The sequence below is a fragment of the Caenorhabditis remanei genome, chromosome I, assembly GCF_010183535.1.
Source record: "Caenorhabditis remanei strain PX506 chromosome I, whole genome shotgun sequence".
NCBI lineage: Eukaryota > Metazoa > Nematoda > Chromadorea > Rhabditida > Rhabditidae > Caenorhabditis > Caenorhabditis remanei.
In genome coordinates, this window is record NC_071328.1 from 7,372,939 (window position 1) to 7,393,628 (window position 20,690).

At 37.6% G+C, this 20,690-nt stretch overlaps 4 protein-coding genes across 4 annotated transcripts; 2 read left to right on the forward strand and 2 right to left on the reverse strand.

Annotated features, from left to right (window-relative positions):
• Positions 1 to 234: 234 nt before the first annotated feature.
• Positions 235 to 10,057, forward strand: GCK72_001409 (uncharacterized protein; the record flags this gene model as incomplete). The annotated part of the gene is made up of 24 exons (XM_053722953.1): positions 235 to 331; positions 413 to 763; positions 813 to 1,133; positions 1,182 to 1,483; positions 1,542 to 1,688; positions 1,979 to 2,165; positions 2,218 to 2,310; positions 2,392 to 2,615; positions 2,899 to 3,108; positions 3,211 to 3,426; positions 3,748 to 3,957; positions 4,059 to 4,274; positions 4,804 to 5,013; positions 5,131 to 5,407; positions 5,475 to 5,750; positions 5,798 to 6,292; positions 7,001 to 7,129; positions 8,032 to 8,232; positions 8,425 to 8,528; positions 8,591 to 8,717; positions 8,894 to 8,961; positions 9,006 to 9,078; positions 9,123 to 9,580; positions 9,686 to 10,057. The coding sequence occupies 24 exons, from the start codon at positions 235 to 237 to the stop codon at positions 10,055 to 10,057; spliced, it is 5,364 nt and encodes a 1,787-aa protein (XP_053591598.1).
• On the reverse strand, positions 9,049 to 9,618 carry GCK72_001410 (uncharacterized protein; the record flags this gene model as incomplete). Its single annotated transcript, XM_053722954.1, has 1 exon — positions 9,049 to 9,618. The coding sequence occupies one exon, from the start codon at positions 9,616 to 9,618 to the stop codon at positions 9,049 to 9,051; it is 570 nt and encodes a 189-aa protein (XP_053591599.1).
• Positions 10,058 to 10,341: 284 nt separating the features above from the next.
• GCK72_001411 (uncharacterized protein) lies at positions 10,342 to 16,350 on the reverse strand (the record flags this gene model as incomplete). The annotated part of the gene is made up of 17 exons (XM_053722955.1): positions 10,342 to 10,559; positions 10,619 to 10,689; positions 10,978 to 11,143; positions 11,317 to 11,546; positions 11,604 to 11,715; positions 11,763 to 11,923; positions 12,028 to 12,304; positions 12,361 to 12,498; positions 12,595 to 12,684; positions 12,736 to 12,891; positions 13,123 to 13,190; positions 13,278 to 13,382; positions 13,898 to 14,171; positions 15,669 to 15,726; positions 15,771 to 15,848; positions 16,103 to 16,218; positions 16,302 to 16,350. 17 exons carry the CDS (start codon positions 16,348 to 16,350, stop codon positions 10,342 to 10,344), a joined length of 2,367 nt encoding a protein of 788 aa, XP_053591600.1.
• A 1,015-nt stretch (positions 16,351 to 17,365) lies between these two features.
• Positions 17,366 to 20,164, forward strand: GCK72_001412 (uncharacterized protein; the record flags this gene model as incomplete). The annotated part of the gene is made up of 8 exons (XM_003105085.1): positions 17,366 to 17,449; positions 18,296 to 18,377; positions 18,455 to 18,777; positions 18,845 to 19,216; positions 19,493 to 19,601; positions 19,675 to 19,757; positions 19,816 to 20,006; positions 20,053 to 20,164. The coding sequence occupies 8 exons, from the start codon at positions 17,366 to 17,368 to the stop codon at positions 20,162 to 20,164; spliced, it is 1,356 nt and encodes a 451-aa protein (XP_003105133.1).
• Positions 20,165 to 20,690: the final 526 nt, after the last annotated feature.

A 20,690-nucleotide genomic window follows, 5' to 3' on the forward strand; every position in this document is an offset into this window, starting at 1 on the left:
GAATTGGTCACAACCACTTCCGGTCATTCCTTTTTCAACCTTTCTCCGTCGCATTGGGAGCCCTCTTTTTACTATTTCAGAAATAATGTTGCTTTACTTTTTTGTCATCGTTGAATAATTTTTTAAAAGTCAGATAGAATTATATTTTTTTTCAAAATGAGATTCTCGTCTTCTCTTCTTGTTTCTTTCATACGTTCTCACCGAAAATTATTTTCAGACGAACTCGATGAAATTATGAAATTCACAACATTATTAACTGTGATTGCAACGATCACCATATCGGTGGCATTCGGAAAAGAATGTGGATCAAATTTGAAGCCGGAAAAGTTGGGTACGTCTCATGCAGAATTCCTAATTTCTAGGAACCTAATAATCTAAAATTTGAAAGCAATGACAGTAACTTTGATTTCAGTTGTTGTCGGGGTGTGGAAACGAGACTTTGACAACTCCACGGCGCAATACCGTATCTCGGATGAAGATTTATCAGTAAGAGGATACGAAAGAGCTGAACGCGATAAAGCAAGTTCAACTGTAATGTTGGCAAGACATCCGGAAGGATGTATTATAAATGAATGTGGAGTTCGTTTATCTGCAATGATGCAAGTCAACGGAGCAATTCTTCATACGGATAATCGAATGGTTAAACTGAATGATTCGACTATGAATAATATCGAAGATGAATTTTATTGTGCTGAAAAGAGCGGATTCTGTGGAGCAAATGTGCCGATTTATCGGTTGGTGAAGCATTCGTTGACTGGACCACGTTAGTTTAATTGTCTCCTTGGAATAAAATCATTATGACTGAAATTCAGATTATGCCTACTCCTTCGACAATGTTGGACAATCCCTTCCAGGCTATGAGAAGGAATTCTTTCCGTTGTGTTTTGCGTGGCATCAAACTCCTTCAGTTGTTCTATTTAATTCATCTGATGACGGTGTCTGTCTAACACTTCCAGATGCTCAAAACGCCAGAATTCTGTATTCGAGCAATCAAGTGAATGTATTTTCAATTGGAACAACTGCAACTCTTCAATGTAATCAGGGATACGCTGGCAATGGAACAAGTAGTTTATTATGTACAAAAGATGGATGGTATCCGAAAAGAGATGAGATGGGAAGTTGTATTAATCCAGGTAAGATTTCAATATATTTCTTTATCGAAACATTAAGTTTGTTTTCAGAACCAAAGAAGCCTCTTCAACTTGTCGTTGCTTCTGACGTCATCAGTCAATCTTCCTGCTCTGTTCCTGCTGTGACTCAAAATGGAAACATAGTCTACTCTGCCAATGTGGCCACATCTACATCAAAAACTTCTGTTCCATCTGCAACTAGAGCTACAGTACTATGCTCTCTGGGATTCGTGCCAACAACTTCTGTGACATCATCAAAATGTGTTGACGGAGAGTGGCAGCCTGCACTTCCAACGTGTTTGTCGCTTCTTGATTTGAAATGTCCAATTCTTTCGGCTCCGAGAAATGGAGAGGTAGGTCAAAACAATCACAATACGCGTAATTCAATAGATAAACAATTATAAATTTCAGCTGGTCTTCACTAATTCTCCGAAACCTCCATACAGTCTCGACTCTACCGTTTCTTTAAAATGTGATCGTAACTTTTTTGGAATGGGAAATCTAACAGCAACATGTACTTCAACTGGATGGGATCAAAAAATTGGAAGATGTGAACCGGTAGGAGTTCGAAGATTATCTGAGAGTGTAGGTTTCATACAGAAATTAGAAATCAGGAAAATCAACGAAATTAAAATTTTTAGCACAGAAATCGAATGAAAAGACAGGTCAGTTTGAAATGAGAAACGGGTGTTTCAGTTCTCTATCTACTTCTATTTACTATCGTTCAACTATCTTCTTTAATCTATCAATAGCTGTCTAACTTTCTTTTCTTCAATTAGTTTTTCTATCACTTCTGTTTCTTTCACTTAATTTCCCTCAAAAATTGACCCAAAACTTTTGAATCTCAGGTCTCCACCGGTACTCCATGTACCGCAATTGTCAATCCAGCCAACGGAAACCTCCTCTACATGCAAGCAAATCCATCTCAAGAATACTCATCTGGAACATCGGTGTATTTGATGTGTAATCTGGGATTCTCTTTGTCTGGATCTGTTTCTTCATTGTGTTCCAATGGAGTTTGGACGCCAAGTATCGGTATTGAAACATCCAAACTTTTTGAAGATATGTGACAAAAAATCTTTTCTAGGGCAATGCACAAGTGCACTCTCTCTGGGACAAATAACTGGAAGCTGCGAAGCAATTCCAGCTCGTACGAACGGAACAATCACCTATAGTTCATGTGAGTTTAGACACTGATTTTTCAAATTCTGAAGATCCCTTAAACTCAAAAGTCAGGAAACCTATTTTCTATTTTGTTCAGTGGGAACATACAGTTCCGGAACCATTGCAACATTGACCTGCAACCTAATGAATACTGTATCTGGGTCCACAACAAGTACATGTTTGAGTGGAATTTGGAACCCTACACTTGGAAACTGTATTTCATCTGGAACTGGAGTGGGAGGAGTTGGAACAGGAACAACTTGTCCAAACCCAACTGTCTTGAATGGACAGATTACTTACAGTCAAGGAAATACTTTTGACGTGAGTTTGATCTGGAGAAAATACTTATTTTTAATATGTATCAGCTATTTCATCTAATGTTCTGACCATATATAATTTTAAAAACAAAACGTATTGCATGTCACTAGAAAAATATATAATCCCCTGATTTTCTAAACTTTCTGATTGTCGTTCATTATGTTATCACAATGTTAGTTAGATCCTTTTTGACTTTCACTCGAATATTGTGTTGCTGCTAGTAAGAAAAAGCCACGTCATCTTCACGCAGCATTTAAATCACATCATCCCTTCCACTTTATTCCAGACTACTCGCCCTGCCATGACCACTGCTACACTGACTTGTAATAGTGGATACACTTTAACAGGAACATCCATTTCCACATGTATCAGTGGAACATTCACTCCATCACTCGGCACTTGCACATTCGGAACATCTGGAAGTGTTGGAAATACTTGTAGTAGTCCATTCATTATTAATGGACAAGTCACGTTTAGTCAAGGAAACACCTATGATGTGAGCACTCAAAATTTAGTATTTATCGGATGTAGTAGAAACATTCATACCATTCGTTGAGATTCTGGCAGTTCCGGTATGCAAGTAATCAACCTTTTCCAGCTCACTCGTCCATCAGGAACAACTGCCACTCTGACATGTAACAGCGGCTATACTGTCAGTGGAACAGCTTCATCCACGTGTACAAATGGAGTATTCAATCCGACACTTGGAACTTGTAATATGGGAACTGGAGGTGGAATTGGAACTGGAACAACTTGTCCAAACCCAACTGTCTTGAACGGACAGATTACATACAGTCAAGGAAATACTTTTGACGTAAGTTTTTTTCATCGGTTTGCAAGTATTAGGTTGGTCAGTAATGATTCTGACCAACCTAATACTTTTTGCAATGTTTGTATGGATACTTCGTTTTTTTCGCTTCCCCAAACCACAACCTTAGCCTAGTTTGATGAACTTCATCCCTATCACACGAGTTAGACAGTGAACATGTTTCAATTTATTTCAAACAGTATCAACGATTTATTAATTGCTATCATGCATGAACAGACGTCCAGCAACACAAAAATGTCGTTTTTAAACATCACTCTTCTCCTTTTTCTATTGAGCACTTCACACCACCCTCTCACTTTATTCCAGACCACTCGGCCAATCATGACTGTTGCCACTTTGAGGTGTAACACGGGATATACTGTAACAGGAACATCCACATCCACATGTATCAGTGGAACATTCACTCCATCACTCGGCACTTGCACATTCGGAACATCTGGAAGTGTTGGAAACACTTGTAGTAGTCCATTCATTATTAATGGGCAAGTCACGTTTAGTCAAGGAAATACTTATGATGTGAGCACGGCATTTAAAGTATTATGAAATTTACCAACACTTCTCTCCCTATTCTTTACCACCGCTATATTTTGAGATCGAGAAAAACGTTTAATTTCCAGCTCACTCGTCCATCAGGAACAACTGCCACTCTGACATGTAACAGCGGCTATACTGTCAGTGGAACAGCTTCATCTACGTGTACAAATGGAGTATTCAATCCGACACTTGGAACTTGTAATATGGGAACTGGAGGTGGAATTGGAACTGGAACAACTTGCCCAAATCCAACTGTATTAAATGGACAGATTACGTACAGTCAAGGAAATACTTTTGACGTAAGTTTGTCAGTATAGCTACCTGATTATATCACGACTAAAAATAGACGAGAAGGAATTAGTGATTAGAGGTCTAGTAATCTTTCTAATAGTTATAGTTGCGTCATGATGTTCGTCTTGCATGTTAATTATGAAGTATGCCCTCATGCTTGAGACAGTTTTCTTAATTTTCATATTTCACGAGCAACTACTAGTGAGTTTGTGTTACTTTTGACGTGAGGTCATAGCCATGGAAAAATTTTTCAGCGAATATGGTAAATATTATTACAACGCGTTCCAGCACGTGCTACCTTCCTACTACATTCTCTCAATTTGCACATGCCCATCTACATAGTAAAGCAAACTTGTATAAACACTATAATTTTGGTACTAGTTCGCACGAAATGCGCTTGATACAAATTTAGCACACTTTTTTGTCTTCTCGAACCTAATCGATCGCTTGAAACTTCAATGTTTTTTTTTGTCAGAGTTTCTCGTTTTAAATGCGCAACGCCTCACCCAACACCTCCACCCTTCCACTTTATTCCAGACCACTCGCCCTGCCATGACCACCGCTACACTGACTTGTAATAGTGGATACACTTTAACAGGAACATCCATTTCCACATGTATCAGTGGAACATTCACTCCATCTCTCGGCACTTGCACATTCGGAACATCTGGAAGTGTTGGAAACACTTGTAGTAGTCCATTCATTATTAATGGACAAGTCACGTTTAGTCAAGGAAACACCTATGATGTGAGCACACTGTAAAACAGATGTTTTTACTTTTTAAAGTTTTAAAAGAACAACAATTTCAAGTGACTTTGCAGTTTTTCTAGACAACCTTAATGGTTTCACATATATCTCTTTCAGCTCACTCGTCCATCAGGAACAACTGCCACTCTGACGTGCAACAGCGGGTATACTGTCAGTGGAACAGCTTCATCAACGTGTACAAATGGAGTATTCACGCCAACACTTGGAACATGCAATATGGGAACTGGAACAGGAATCGGTACTGGAATACAATGTACTGCTATGATTGCACCATTGGGAGGATCGGTGACCTACTCGAATGGAGGATCAATGGGACCATTCCCAAGTGGAACTACTGTAACAGGAACATGCACAAATGGAGGAGCAATTACAGGTAAGTATCGACAGTGACGGGGAATTGAAGTAATTCTCCAGGCATAAGAAATCAATTCGTGTTTCAGGTTCTGCAACTGCTTCATGTTCCAATGGAATGTGGACTCCTACTTTTTTGGGTACCTGCTCTCTCATCGGTGGTTCAACAACGGGTCAATGTAGTGCATTAACTGTTCCATCTGGAGCTCAAGCAACATATTCTCCGTTCTCTTTGAGTACAACTAGTTTTACATCTGGAACCGTTGCCACTGTTTCGTGTACTTCTGGCGGATCAATGCTCGGAACTTCCACATGTACAAATGGATTATGGAGCCCAATGATTACAGGAACATGCTCTGGAACAGGTATTTCCCAAAAACTGACGTAAATATCAATCACAAATCAACTTTAGGAACCGGAAACACGTGCACCACACTCACTCGCCCCGTCGGTGAAACTGTAACATACGACGGTCAAACTTCCTTCGCCACCTCCTTCAACTCCGGAGTGATTGCACGTGTCACATGCACCAATGGAACTCAAATCGGTCAATCCACGTGTCTTTCCGGACAATGGACACCAGCAATCACTGCAACTTGTTCAGGATCAAGTACTGCAATTGGAACACAATGTATTGGAGCAATTGCTCCAGCTAATTCTCAAATCACCTATAGTGATGGAAGTATGGTGTTACACTCGGCTGGTACAACTGCCACATTGACTTGTATCAACTCGGCAACGATCAGTGGAAACAGTTTTGCCACGTGTTCAAACGGAGTGTGGACACCAACACTTGGAAGTTGTACCTCCTCTGGAACAAATACCGGACCATGCTATACGCCACCATTGACACCAACTGGAGCTACATTGACTTATTCATCTGGATTCTTTGCGCCATGGACTGCAGGTTTGTGAATGGTTTTCCTGTTGATTTTTGTTTTGCACAGCACGGTCTCCCATACTGCGAAAAAGAACTGCAAGGAACGTGAAGGCGATTTTTTCACGTTTTAATTCAATTCTTTTATTTTTTGCACTGAAAATTCAGTTTTTTCAGGTTTTTAGACGGCACAATGGATGAAAAAAGGTCCCGTCCTACAGAATTGTAGAAAATAAAACTCTCTATCTTATGAGCCAGAAAACGTGAAATTTGGTCTGAAATTCACTTTTTCTATACAGAAAAACTGATTTTCAGAAAATTGAGATTTTCTGCCATTTCATCCAATATTTTTTTTCAAAAAAATTGTAACAGTTTTGGAGCATCCTCAAAAACATTATGTGCAATTTTTATTAGAAAGTGTTTTCTACCAAAAAAGTTATACTCAATTTTCTGAAAATCAGTTTTTCTGTATAGAAAAAGTGAATTTCAGACCAAATTTCACGTTTTCTGGCTCATAAGATAGAGAATTTTATTTTCTACAATTATGTAGGACGGGACCTTTTTTCATCCATTGTGCCGTCTAAAAACCTGAAAAAACTGAATTTTCAGTGCAAAAAATAAAAGAATTGAATTAAAACGTGAAAAAATCGCCTTCACGTTCCTTGCAGTTCTTTTTCGCAGTATGGGAGACCGTGGCACAGATAATAACTTCTTAACTGAAACTTCATCGTATTCCAGGAAGTACTGCCACAATGTCCTGTCCAGCCGGTCAAACAGCTATTGGAACTACCATAACTACCTGCAGTAATGCTGCGTGGACACCTGCACTTGGATCTTGTTCTGGATCCGGATCTTCTATCGGCCAAGGTTAGTGAATCAGAATGAACTTTTCAGGAATGAAAATGAAAAACATGGCCTGATTCTAAAGTTCTCGTCTATAGAATTTTACCAAAATTTTTTGAAATTCAAAATCCAAAAACTTTCGATGCAAAAAAGAACAGATTCAACTGAAATCAATCAATATTTCTTTTTATGAACATTTTTGTCCATCCTCACTTCGTCATCTCTTCCCCTTGCTTCTGCATGCCCCGCCCCTTTTCCCCATGCATGACATTTCAGCAAACACTACCTCAACCTGTTCATATCTCCCGATTGCTCCACCCTTTGGTAGTATCGTCAGCAGTCAACAATCTCCGTATTCATCTGGAACCGTAGTCACTTTGACATGTGACAACGGTTACCAGATTCAAGGAACGAATGCCACGTCGACATGCACTAATGGAGTATTTACAGAGATTACCGCCACGTGTATTAAAACTTAATTAATTTCTCAAAATACCTGATTATTGATTGATTTCTGAAACATTGAATTCTTATGACCCAGTGAAACTTCCGCAACTGATAAATATCAATGACATTGTTGTTTAGTCTTGAGTGCTTGAATATTATTGATAGTCTGACGACTGTTTGCTTCATTTATAGATTCTTAGAAATTCATCGACAAGATTCATTTTGACAAGAAGCATAGAAAGATTCTGAGAAGACGTTATTCCCGTTTTTAAAGTCAAAGAATATGGAAGTTACGAGCATTAGAACACTCCCGTTTTGTGAAATCCAATTTGTCCGGGAAAACAAAAATATCATTCAGTACACTCCTACTTCCCTCAATGCATATTCTCATTATACTCGTTTCCCCGAACTCAACTATTTCGCACGCATACTTTTGTGGTTTTTGTAGTTTGTACCTACCGTAGTCCCCTCCATTCCAGGATGCACTCCTCTATCGGCATTCAGTGGAACTCTCACGAACGGTCGGATGTCTTACACACCAACAATAACAGCCACTATTCCCATCGGAACTGTTGTTAATATTGTCTGTTATACTGGATATTCACTATCAGGCAATTCAATTGCCACGTGTACATCAGCTGGATGGTCACCTAGTAGTGTTGGAAGTTGTGTACAACAGGGTAGGAATAGTTTTTGTATTTTGTGATGTTCACAAGTTTAGACATTGTTGAGTTTGGGGTACAGTAGATTTTTTTCGAAAGTAATACTTTCCAACCATTTTTCTAGTACCTCATAACTCAATAATTGTCCCAAACTTTGTTTCCGTTTTGTCCTGTTTGTATTGTCTCAAATGTCCATGTTGTAATTTCTAGGCACCTCATCACTAACTTCTAACCAAGCAACGTGTTTCGCCATGTCCGCCCCGACCTACAGTACACTATCGTATAGTATCGCCGGTCTTGGACCATATCCTACTGTATGTTGTGCTGTCAATAGAGCGCACTTGTGATCGTGTGTTTTTTATCACTTATTTCACAGGGCACAACCGTAACGCTTCAATGTGATACTAACTACGCCGTCATGTCGGGCGGCGTCACCACTGCCACGTGTTACAATGGAATATGGTCACCGTCGAGTCTTGCCACGTGTCAGAGAGCACTCAAAGGTTTGCACATTCACTGAGTAGCGATTCATTGTGTATTTTTTTCAAAGTGAATCTGAATTAAAACTAAACTAATCTGAAAGACGCATGATTTGTCAATGTTCATGTCGAATGAAAAAAATTCAAAAGTTCAAAAATATCAAACTACCGAGCCCTGCAAAACATTATAGACATTTCAGAAGTTCTCGGAGCATCTTGCCCTGCAGGAATCCCAGCTGTACTAGGAGCAAGAATGACATACTCAAATGTAAGTGGATCTCTTAACTGAACGGTCTCTGTAACTATTTTCAGGGAGAACCTTTTGGACCTTATCCATCAGCTACAGTAGTAACTGCTACTTGTCAAGTTGGATACGTACCAACAGGTATGTGTACAATGTTTTTCTTAATCTTAAAGAAATGTTTTTAGGAATAATGGCATCAACTTGCTCGAATGGAATCTGGACTCCCGCATCACTTGGTTTGTGTGAATTGACTGGAAACGAAATAGGAGGAACATCCTGTGGCCGATTGGGTGACCCACTGGGAGGAACTCTTGTGTATAGTGCACTTGGATTGGGACCATATCCAACTGGAACATCTGCAACTGTTCTCTGTAATATTGGAACAACTCTTTCCGGATCTCCGACTGCTTTATGTTCTAATGGTGTCTGGAATCCGTTACCTGGTACTTGTGTCTCTGTTCTGTTGAGAAAAGGACCAGCTAAAGGCGTTCCAAAAGGAGCACCAGAGAAATTGGTAGTGGGACAGAATGTGACAGCTGCAGATGATGTTCCAGACGATTCGAAGAATGTCACTGCTGCCCCCACTGGTCTGATGTTGTCAGGAGAAAAGTGTCCACCACCAATTGCTCCAGCATTCGGAGAGGTTAGTCCAATTTCGGTTTTTGAAAGAGAATTAAGCATCTTGAAAAGCGTTTTAACTTTCAATTAAGTCTTCGGTCATTCATTTCAAAAGAGTTCTATTTTACAGATTACTTATTCTGGTTTCTCATCAAAAGGAACATTTGACGATGGAACAACCGCTGCCCTGAGATGTAATCTGGGATATAAACCGACTGGAGCCTCATTCTCCACGTGTCGAAAAGGATCATTCCGTCCGATTCTTGGAAAATGTGCAAACGGTTTGGAAGGCTCTCTTCCAGGTATTTGTGTTCCATTAAGCCCACCGAAGAATGCACGTGTTGTGTACATTCAAAGTGGATCTTCTCTGGATTTTGAAGATGGAACAACGGGGTTACTGTATTGTGAGGAAGGATATGCAGTTACTGGAATTGCCACCTTGCAATGTCAAAATGGACAATGGGAACCACAAAGTGGATTCGGAATGTGTGATTCTATTTAATCAATCGATAATTTTCAAATGATGCGGTTTTGATCTCTCTTGTTAGTTGTTAGCCTCACAATGTATTTTAACATTTATGCTGAATGAATCCTATAATAATCTGTCTTTTTTTTTAATTTAGGAGTTTGAAAAGAACGAAGCTCAAAATATAAGAAGAATGGTTTATTCAATACAAAAATTAAATCTGGAGAAAAAAGATACTTCGTGTATTTTTGATATTTTCTCCGAAAATGTCAGCAAATGAGACCTGAGAAGCATTAAAAATAAAAATAAAATAAGCACGATCAAATCATATTTTCAGACCAATAATCGGAACTTCTTTTCTCTTTTCTCGACGGTGAATTCAGAACAAACTCTCCACGCGATGTTTTAGTCTGATGTGAGCAATAGATTTCATCTGAAGAATCAGCACAATCTGCCACTTCATCACAAAGACCTCCAGGAGGCAGACATTTTCTGTTGTCATGACATTGGAATTGACCTGGGAGACAGATTCGGGGTGCTGAAACGAAGAAGTTTTTGACATTTTGTGTTCATCTTTTCAATATTAAATCAACTCACGGCAATTCAACTCATCAGCTTGATTCGAGCACTGAGCAAGTCCGTCGCATAGATAGATTTTTGAAATGCATCTAAAAACTTGAAGTAAAATAAAACATCTTTCAGTTTTCCATTTCAGATGAAGAAATGGAAGACTATTTCATCAAAAAATTACAATATAGGAAAACTTTCGCGACTGTTTTTCAGTTTTTGCTTCGATACCCATAGAACATAAACATATTTGCCCCTACAACTTTTTTATTTTTTATATTTAACTTGTAGTTTATGAAGAAAAAAGGTTATATTTTGACATGTAGATTATATTTTTAAAATGTTTTATTGCCTCTCCTTTCCCATTTTTTCTAAATTTATTAACTCACTTTGGGTCTGCTCCACCACATTCAATCTGTGATTCACTACAATTGGACCGGCAAGTTTTTCCGTCTGTCTGGAGGTCGAAACCCTCTCCACACGCACATGTCGCCGCGCCATTCTCGCCCAACAAACACAACTGGTCGCACTTGCGAGTATCACATGTCGACGTTTCTGCAAAGAGAAAAATGGGGCCGCGTGGCCTAATGGATAAGGCACCAGACTTCGAATCTGGGGATTGCAGGTTCGAGTCCTGCCGTGGTCGAAATCTTTTGTTTTTCCGAATTTTTGTTTTGAAAAATAAGTGTTCTCTGATTCACGCCTTTATCAATAAATAATATACTCACGTTCCGGTTGAAGTGTTTTATGGAAAATTTTCAAGGAATATGGTAGCAGTGCAGTTTGAGCCAATACAGTAATATTCTCTCCATTGTGCTTGTTTGCTCTCAGAATCCCACGGTAAGTCCAGTCGGTCCAATACAAGAAATCGTCAGCGATAGCGAGTCCGAAGACATGTGGAACTGATCCTGCATCAGCAATGATAATACGACGACCAGTTCCATCCATATTGGCAGATCTGAACTTCCGATGTTTTTATGATTCAAATACTCACTCAAATTATAAATTGACTCACTCGATGGTATCCAAGAAAGCATCAGCCCAATAAATTTTTTCTGCAAATATGTCGACTGCGACAGCGTTTGGCCATGTGATTCTATCAGTTACGATTTTCCGGAAATGAGATCCTAAATAATATGAAATTTAGAAAAGACCAGGAGAATGAAATCTTTACCGTCCATAGAGGCCGCAGCAATGAAAGCATTAGCTGACCAATCGGTTACGAACATAATTCCTTTAGCTGGATGAAGAGCAATGGATCTTGGAAGTTTCATCACGTTTTTGTAGACTGATTGACGGAATCGTCCGTCTAAACTTTGGGCCAAGATGTCTTCTCTGGAAAATGAGAACTTTTTGGAAGTTTTTAATTTTAATTCTGTTAATTCAAAAGTTCTGCTCAACTGAAAGATTCCAACACAACATCTGGAAATTAACCGTACCTTCTTAAACTATATAGATTCCTTCCAATCCAATCAACAGCAATTCCTTCTAATCCATCAACATCAAATCTCTGTACAGCCTGTGGAAATGTTCCTTCAATATTCATTCTTTCGATTACATTTGCTCCAATATCAGCATAATACAGTCTGTTTTCTTTCACATCAATATCAATCATTGCAGTTTTTTGAAGTCCCGCCCGTTGGAGTTGGAATGATTTTCCATCAGTTGAGATATTCCACACACTTTGACCATGTGCGAAAAATAACCACATTGGAGCTAAAAATAAAAAAACATTTGAATTTTCCGAAACTATCCGTATCCAAAAAACTCACATTGATCTAATCTTTCACATGATCGATTATCTGCTGCCAATTTGTAGAATCTTTGATCACAAGAGCATTCAAATGTTCCAGGTAAATTGATGCATTTCTGAGAGCAAGCAGATGATAGAGATTCACATTCATCCACGTCTGAAAATAAATTTATGCATAGAAATAGAGAAAATGATATGCCTATCTATACTGTTCTGATTATCTGAATTCCTTATCTTTATATTTTGTCCGTACCTAAACACTTCTTTCTTGCAGCTTCGTAATAGTAACCTGGTAGTCTACATTTGCAATTTCCTTGTGTATCACACTCTTCCAGTGGCTGGGCTGAAATATTCAGAGATTGCATTAGCGAGCTTAGAATAATTGCAGGCACACCTTTTGGTCTAGCTTTTGTGGCATCTGTATTCAATTCACATCTTGCTTCTGAATTTCTTTTGGCTAGCATTGACAAAAACGAGATTTCAATCTTCACAGCGTCACGACAAGTGGTGTCTTCTCTCTCAATCAGACAGTCTACATATGCTTGGATTACTGTACATTCGTAGTTTTGAGTTGGTGTGGAAACTGAAAACCGTTCTCCGATCAAACATCAAGACATACAGAGTAAAAAGTAAGTGGGCTGAGCCGGGGATCGATCCCGGGACCTCTCGCACCCTAAGCGAGAATCATACCACTAGACCACTCAGCCACGTTTGCACTGAGCCTTGACGGGCATATAAAAGAGAGTCTCTTTTTTCTCCCTTCTCTCTGTCCAATACTTACCAGTGTCTGGCGTCTCGTCTCTCAACGTGTTGGTTTTGTTCACAAAACATTCTTTCACGTTTTTGTCGCTGTAAAAAGAGAAAAACAAGAGTTAGAGTAAGAGAGCATGGAATACACAAGAGACGCAGAGAACTAGACGAAACAGGGAGACTTACTTCTCAACTTCCAGGAGACACACCTTCTCCTCTTTCATTATTGCTGCGAATTTCTCCTCACATATCGTTTCATACATGAATTCGATGTTGGGAGCACGGGATTGTCTGAAAAAGTCTATTTGATGATATTCATGAAATTCCCATCAAAATCAGAAATCCAAAATTTCAAATCGCCCCCAAGCCATGAAACTACGAGATTCCCTCAATAACTACCCCCAAAACACTTGACGCATAAACTTCTTCTCGCACTGTTTGCTCCAAATCAAATTGACTATAGTAACAGTTTTGTGTATGTATTTGTAAATGTTATTATTCATTCGGAACACAAACGGAAGCGTGATCCACTTCACAACTCACGCATATACCTACAACATGACTGACCGAAAATCGAAAAGTGTGCAAATGACGTGTTTGTTGCAGTTATTCATGACTTTTGGTCAGGAAAAACTGGAGACTTTGCTAACTTCTCTATTGGATTCTGATCCTCCTCATTCACATTTTGTCGGATTTTGAAAATCGAAGATTCTCTTTCTCTAGGAAAAGACATTCAATCTACAGCACTGGATCTTCAGTTTACTCCCTCTCTACTCCAAACTTCCCATAAAAGATGAGAATGGTACCTGCAATCTGGGCGAACTCCTTGTGTACACATCATATACTGATTGTACTTGTCACAAGTCATCTCAACATCACTTAATGGCGGATGAAGTACATTATTCGACAAATCGGCAGCATAGTCGACAAGTGGTCCAATACAATGAAGTGCAGCGGCTTCTTCGATTAAATCACATGGTGAAACAGTGGATTCTGGTTTAAGAATTGGAAGAGATATTGGTGGAGCTGATGTTGTTTGAATCAATGAGGAAGCTGTGGTGATTGTTATGTTGATTGGGTCTGAAAAATGTATGTTGAATTGAACGGAGAATAGAGATAAAAAATAAATTCAAGCGAAACATCTGTCCAAACAAAAATGCATATTTATCGTGTTTTCAGGTCAACATTTTAGTCTGAGCAATGTTTTTCTGAGTGTCTTACTGTAGAAATCTCGAATATACAAAGTACGTTTGGAACCTCAAGCTAACTTTCTCTTCACTGAAAACAATTGATAATAACTTTTTTAAAGTCCCCTAACTTCTACTGATATCAAGATGAAATTCTTCATAAAAAACGAGAAGTAGAAGAAATGAAACTCCGCCTACCTTCATTTCTGAAGTAAATTGAAGGTGACGCCTCTGTTGTGTGCCAATCTGAAATCGTACAATTGAAAAGAAATCTTGAAAATGAAATCAAAAAGTTATTTTAATCTGAAACCGAATATCTCCATATCACTGTTGAAAAAGCTACCATTGCACATCCTTATATTCTGAGCAATAAAAAAAGCAATAGGTGTCGGAACGATTTCTGATTTTATTTCCTACTGTAGTTGGGCAATTTTATACAACCTATCATTGAACCTTATTGTTTTCTAGGTCTAAACATAAACATCAAACTTACTTAATAAAATCGGCACCAATAACAGTTTCAGAAGTATTTTCATGACGACAGACCACTACTCCAACTTCTGAGTTCTACCAAAACTTGTCGGGTAATACTGTACTCTTCAGAACTCGGAGACGCAGAATATCTCTCTGAAGAGTAGGGAACGCCTACCGTTTGGGAGGGATGGATGGGGAGGTTCGTGTGCAAACATACATAAAAAGAAAAAGAGATTCCAACACCCATAAATGGCGCATATATTTGAATAGACGGGGAAGAGAGACACGGGTCAATTAATAGGAGTCAATAGAGAAAGAAGAAGCAGAAGATCTCGAGAAACAAGTTGACTTGGAGCATTTATTTGTATTTGATTGATGTTTTCGAAGAGAATGGCAGAGGAATTAATGATAGGTTTCGAGACGGATTGACAGGTAGATGAAATGACATTTTGGAGCTGATAGATGAGATGCCTCCCGATATTGACTGACTGTTTAGGCTAGTTTTCCTGGATTTTTCGATATTTGAAAGTTTCAAAAAATAACATTGAATAATATCAAATTTTCTCAAAAATTGTTCCAGCTTCTCATTTGTTGAGAACTACAGTAGATGTATCTGAAAACTTTTTTTCTCTGGATATTCAGACAACTGACATAAAATTTAATAGATTTAAAAGATACTCTATACTTTATTTTGACAATTGTCTGTATTTCGTTCTCTTCTTATGTGTTTTTCCCAGCCGGTGTTAGGATTGATTATTCCTCCTAGAATAGAAAATGACCAAATCGATAGAGAATTCAAAAAAATCAAGAAAATACACGTGGCAGAGTCAGGAGCAGGACGAAGAAAGGCTTTGGATAACGTATCTGAAATGAAGAGATTAGAGGAAATTTCATTGAAAGACAACTGAAGGCTTACAATCGTGAATGATCTTCATATCAATGACCAAATACAGAAAGACAAGACATGCAACTCCCTGAAATCAGAATATAATCTTAATGAAAACGCGATGAGACTCACACAAAATGTAAGAGAAATCAAAGCAGCGAGTCGCTTATTCCACACAATTCCCAATAAAAGAGCTATGAAAGAGAGGCTCTGGAATTACTTTTTGATTCTGAATCTTTGGAAACAGCGTGCATTTGATTCCACTTTCTTTCCTTCTATCGCACTACTCAGAACTCACAATTATATATAAAAACGTTGTAATTTCAAAATGATAGCTGACAATCATTTGGAAGAGATATGCAAACACCAGTATGTGTGGAAACGCCTGTAAAACACATTTTTTGGTATTCTATTGTATTTATTTTCACAAAGAGTTTCAGTCCGAATAAGAACGAAAAAGTTACCATGACTGGAATTGAAAACCAGATTTTCTCTTTTTTCAGATCTTTATTATCTCTCCAAATCCATTTTTTACTATCAACTTCTCCGTTTTCATTATTATTTGTTTCTGAGATAACTGCTGAAAAAAATGAGAAGGAAAAGGGGAAGCAAAATGGAAAAATGTGAGAGGAAGTATCACTAAAAACTACTGTAAAATCTTACGAATTTCTTCAGCGACGTTCTGGATCTCTGGTTTTTCGAAACGACGCATTTTAGTTTTCAAAAAAATCCACGAAAATTCAATAACAATGAGAATTCGCGTTTTTATCGCGAGGAGAACACGTGGAATTGTTCAAATAGTCACCGGTTCAAAACTCAAAAAACTTCTGAAACTCCATTGAAATTGAAAAATCGAAGTTTTCAAAAAGTTTGACTTGAACAGCATTTCGCTTCGAATACTCAATGTTCTATTTTTTGTTCAGAGACTCATCGGTATAATTGAAATAAATTTGAGCAGTTTGTGGTTTCAGAATGAAGATACAGTATCCCGAGAAAAGTAAATGAATATTTCAAAACTGTCAGATGGTTGGCTATTAATATTCAAAAAGGTTTCGTACTGGAATAATATATTTCTACTTTTCCATATGATTCTAAGTTTATTTCCAATCCGTGAGGTTTTTAGCAGTGTCAGTGAAATCCAGCTATCCAGAATCCATTTCAATTCATTATTATTTTTTCAGTGTCTTCCTTCGATCCAATTAGAAAAATGTAAATCAGATAAAGTAAATTTTTTTCATCACCTTATTTTATGCCTTTTTGAACGATTACATCAATTTTTAACATTCCAGCTTTCCCGAATCCAGAAAGTGGGAAATTTCGAAAAAGGAAGTTTTGATAGTTTCCTCGTTTCCAGCAACTTTTCTACAGATGCGTTTGTTGTTTTATTTGTTCAAATAAAAGAACAACTTTTCCATGACATTTATGAACTATTTCCTAATATTATTCTTTAGGAAAACACACTACCTTTCTAGGGAAAAACTCCGCAATTTGCTGCTATGAAAAACCCAGGAAAAAGTATGCGGCGTGCTTGCAAATGGGCGGGGCTCTGACTCCGCCTTGTTTTTCTGTGGTGTCATCGGAGGTTTCTGCGAGAAATCGTCGCTCCAGAAGCCGATCGATTCACGGATTTTTTTGTCCTGTAACTGTATATTCCTAATATAATCTTTTTCTGAAATTCATGCATATTCACTGAAATCATATAACTGTTCTGTAATCTTCAATGCAAAATGTCTGTGAAAATCTTCATCGCCTTCACAATTGTATCGATCAGTTCGATGTTCCCAAACAATGCATTTATGAATGCACATGAGGTTGGTTTTTGAATTTAAGCGAAAAAGTACAGGTTGTTTCAAATAAATTGAGTTTCTGAGAAAAAAAGCTGAGAAACCTCGTTTTTCATGCATCGAGAATCACAAAAACGTTTCCTTGTGATTTTCAGACTTCAATCTTTTAAAAAACTGCTGATTGAAGTTTGAATCATTTTGATTTTCCTTTTTGATGAAAAACAAAAACGAATCGAAGTTTGAATCATTTCGAAATCCTCTCGAGTTATTCTGTATGAAAAACAATTGCGAATGACGAAAAAAAAAACATTCAGGAATTGTCATGTGAGGCAATAAATAAACTTCTAATTTTGGGTAAATTTTGAAATGTAGATGCCTAAACTCTTTTTTTTTTTCAACGATTTCCAGGAATTACTTTTATGGTTTCTTGAGTTAGACATTATCGAAATAGACTTATTCGAGTATTTAATTTTTTCTTTTTTAACTGATTTTTTTTCTCAAATTTACAACAATTTTCCAGTTTTTTTCACCACAAAGGTTCTATTTCTCTCTTGCCTCTCTTCGCCTTCATATTTTTTTCGATAACATCAACATCATGCTGGCGAACCGAACAGGCGGACAGAGAGAATGAGATGGATATGAATCACCACTTTTTAAAATAAAAAGCAATGAATTAATTGATTTTTATTATTTTTTCTGAATGGTTTTTGCTACATTTTCTAATTTTAACTAGAATTCATCTAAAATCTTGAATGTTTTAATCAAGCAGAGCGACAGCCTCCATTCTTCCCGAAAACTCATTAGTTTTCGTTAGAAATCACACTTTTTGAAAAACAGAAAGCTCCCTTGTTCGCTCTAAATCAATATTTGCAGTATTTCTACTACAAACTACGTAATGTTACTCACGATGAGGATCCGGTCAATACTACAAGCAGTTGGTTTATTAAAAGGCAAAGTAAGTTTTAAGTTGAATATTAGCTTGAAATGCTCTTCAATTTTTTCTTTAAAAAATTACATTTCTCTCGTTTTCAGTCCGCGAAGATGCTCCAACAGAACTTCAAGCCAATTTCGAGGCTTATTTGACAGTATATGGAAGTATCGCATGTGTTTTAGGATCGATTTTAAATGTTTTCGCCACAAAAAGTCTCTCGAACAGTACTCGAATGATATGGGGACATCTTCTCGTTGTCGTCGTTTTCATTCCAACAATTGTACTGACATTGATCAATTTTGATGATGATCAGTCGTTTTTCTTCAATCTTTCAATGGGACTCATTTCGATCGCTTGCTTTGGATCACTTGGAATGATGGCTGGAGGAGTTCTCGGATTATCTGCACTTTTTCCATCAAAATACGTAAGCATTTTCTTAGTTTCTATATATTTCTTCTGATCCGAGTATTCCATCAATTTTTCTTTTCCAGACTCAAGCAGTAATGATTGGTCAGTCATGCGCCGGCGTCCTCGCTGCTCTGATGAGTATTCTATGCCAAGCAGTGACTTCAAATGTCATTTTGAACGGACAAATGTATTTCGGATTCAGTCTTCTCATGTGTTTTATCTCACTCGCAACATATTATTATCTGACGACATTGACGCCTCCAATTGAATTAGAAACTGTCGATGACATGAACGGATTAATTGATAATCAAGAAGTACAAGGTTTCGATGATGTGAATGAAGTTAGTATTGAAGCTCAAGCAAGTCATTTTCCGCCTATTGATTCCGATGTTACTAGTGAAAATATTCTGGAAGACGGACCGAAGTGGGCAATGTATACTGACATTATCAAAAAGGTGAGAAATTAAACAAAACTATCAGACATAGAAAGCAGCAAAAAATAAGCAAGTTTAGAGATAACTTCTTTAAATTAAAAATATTTGAAAAAAAAACTATATTATTCGAAACATTCGTCAATGACAGCAAGAAACACTTTTGCGTGCATTGCCTGGCGAAATGAAAATCTTACAATATTTCGCAATATGATATCATATGTTCCCTATAGAACTATGAGGGCACATGACTCATTCCAAGTTTCAATTGATTTTTAAATATCATTCTCTTATTTTCAGTCTTCCATCGATCTAACTACAATTTCTGTCGTTCTGATTGTGACATTGGCTGCATATCCTGGATTGACCAGTCTCGTTCATTCTACTTCAAGAAATCATACATGGAATTGTGAGTTTTTGGAGTTTTGAAGAAAAGTCATACTCTTTCTATTGGAAAATTCATTTTCAACATTCACTTTCAGCCTATTTCTCCGCTGTCGCTTCATTTCTTCTTTACAATGTAGGAGATTTGATTGGAAGATCTAGTGCAAATTCGCTTCGTTTGGTAAGTTTAAAAAATTATTCAAGTCGCTCGATAAAACCCGAACTTGTGTATATTTCAGCCTCGTAAATACCTTCTAGTCATTGCGTTCTTCCGTTTTCTGTTGATTCCGATGATTGCAATGTGTAATGTATCACCAAGATCACATACTCATGCAATGATTCCATACGACGGAGTTTTCGTTCTTCTTGTTATTCTGCTCTCAATTTCACATGGTTTCTGCATCACCAATGCAACTATCGGAGCTACTATGTAAGTTTTCACTCGAGGTTTCATGATCAAATAGTTAACTTTTCAGGTCAATCGAAAAACAGAGTCGTGAATTGGCTGGAAGTATCATCTCACTCATTGGAGTTACTGCTGCTATGATGGGCGGAGTCCTTGGTGTTCTTATCATCAAATTAGTCTGATTTTTCTCTTTTTTGAACACTTTGTCACAGTTCTTGTTTATATCTTTTCCTGTAATTTCCTTCACGCTTTAGTGCAATTTTTATATGCAAAGCTTGTACGTTTGCTCCAGTTTGAAATTCGCGAGTTCTCTTGTAGAATTATCACTGGAGAAAACGCACACCATCATCTCTCTTTCTGTACATTCAGTTCAACTGACGAGTTTTTTTTCTCTGTTTAGTTTTCAATCCTGTTCATTTTCAAAAACGAGTACATTTTCACTTAAACCGTACATTTCCTGTCTTCTTCGGTGCCAGTATCGAGATTTTACCTCAGTGATTGTTTAATTTAGTCATTTTTCAAAACAATTTGCATATCTTTCCGATAAATTCTGTGATTTTTCAGTTTTTTTTTCTGTACAATTGCTTACTTGGTTTTCAACCAGAATCATCTATATCTTCATTTTATGCTCTGTATTTGATTTTTCATATCCCTAAACATTTCAGACAAAAAAAACGATTGGGTAATTTATCCGATTACAAAAACACA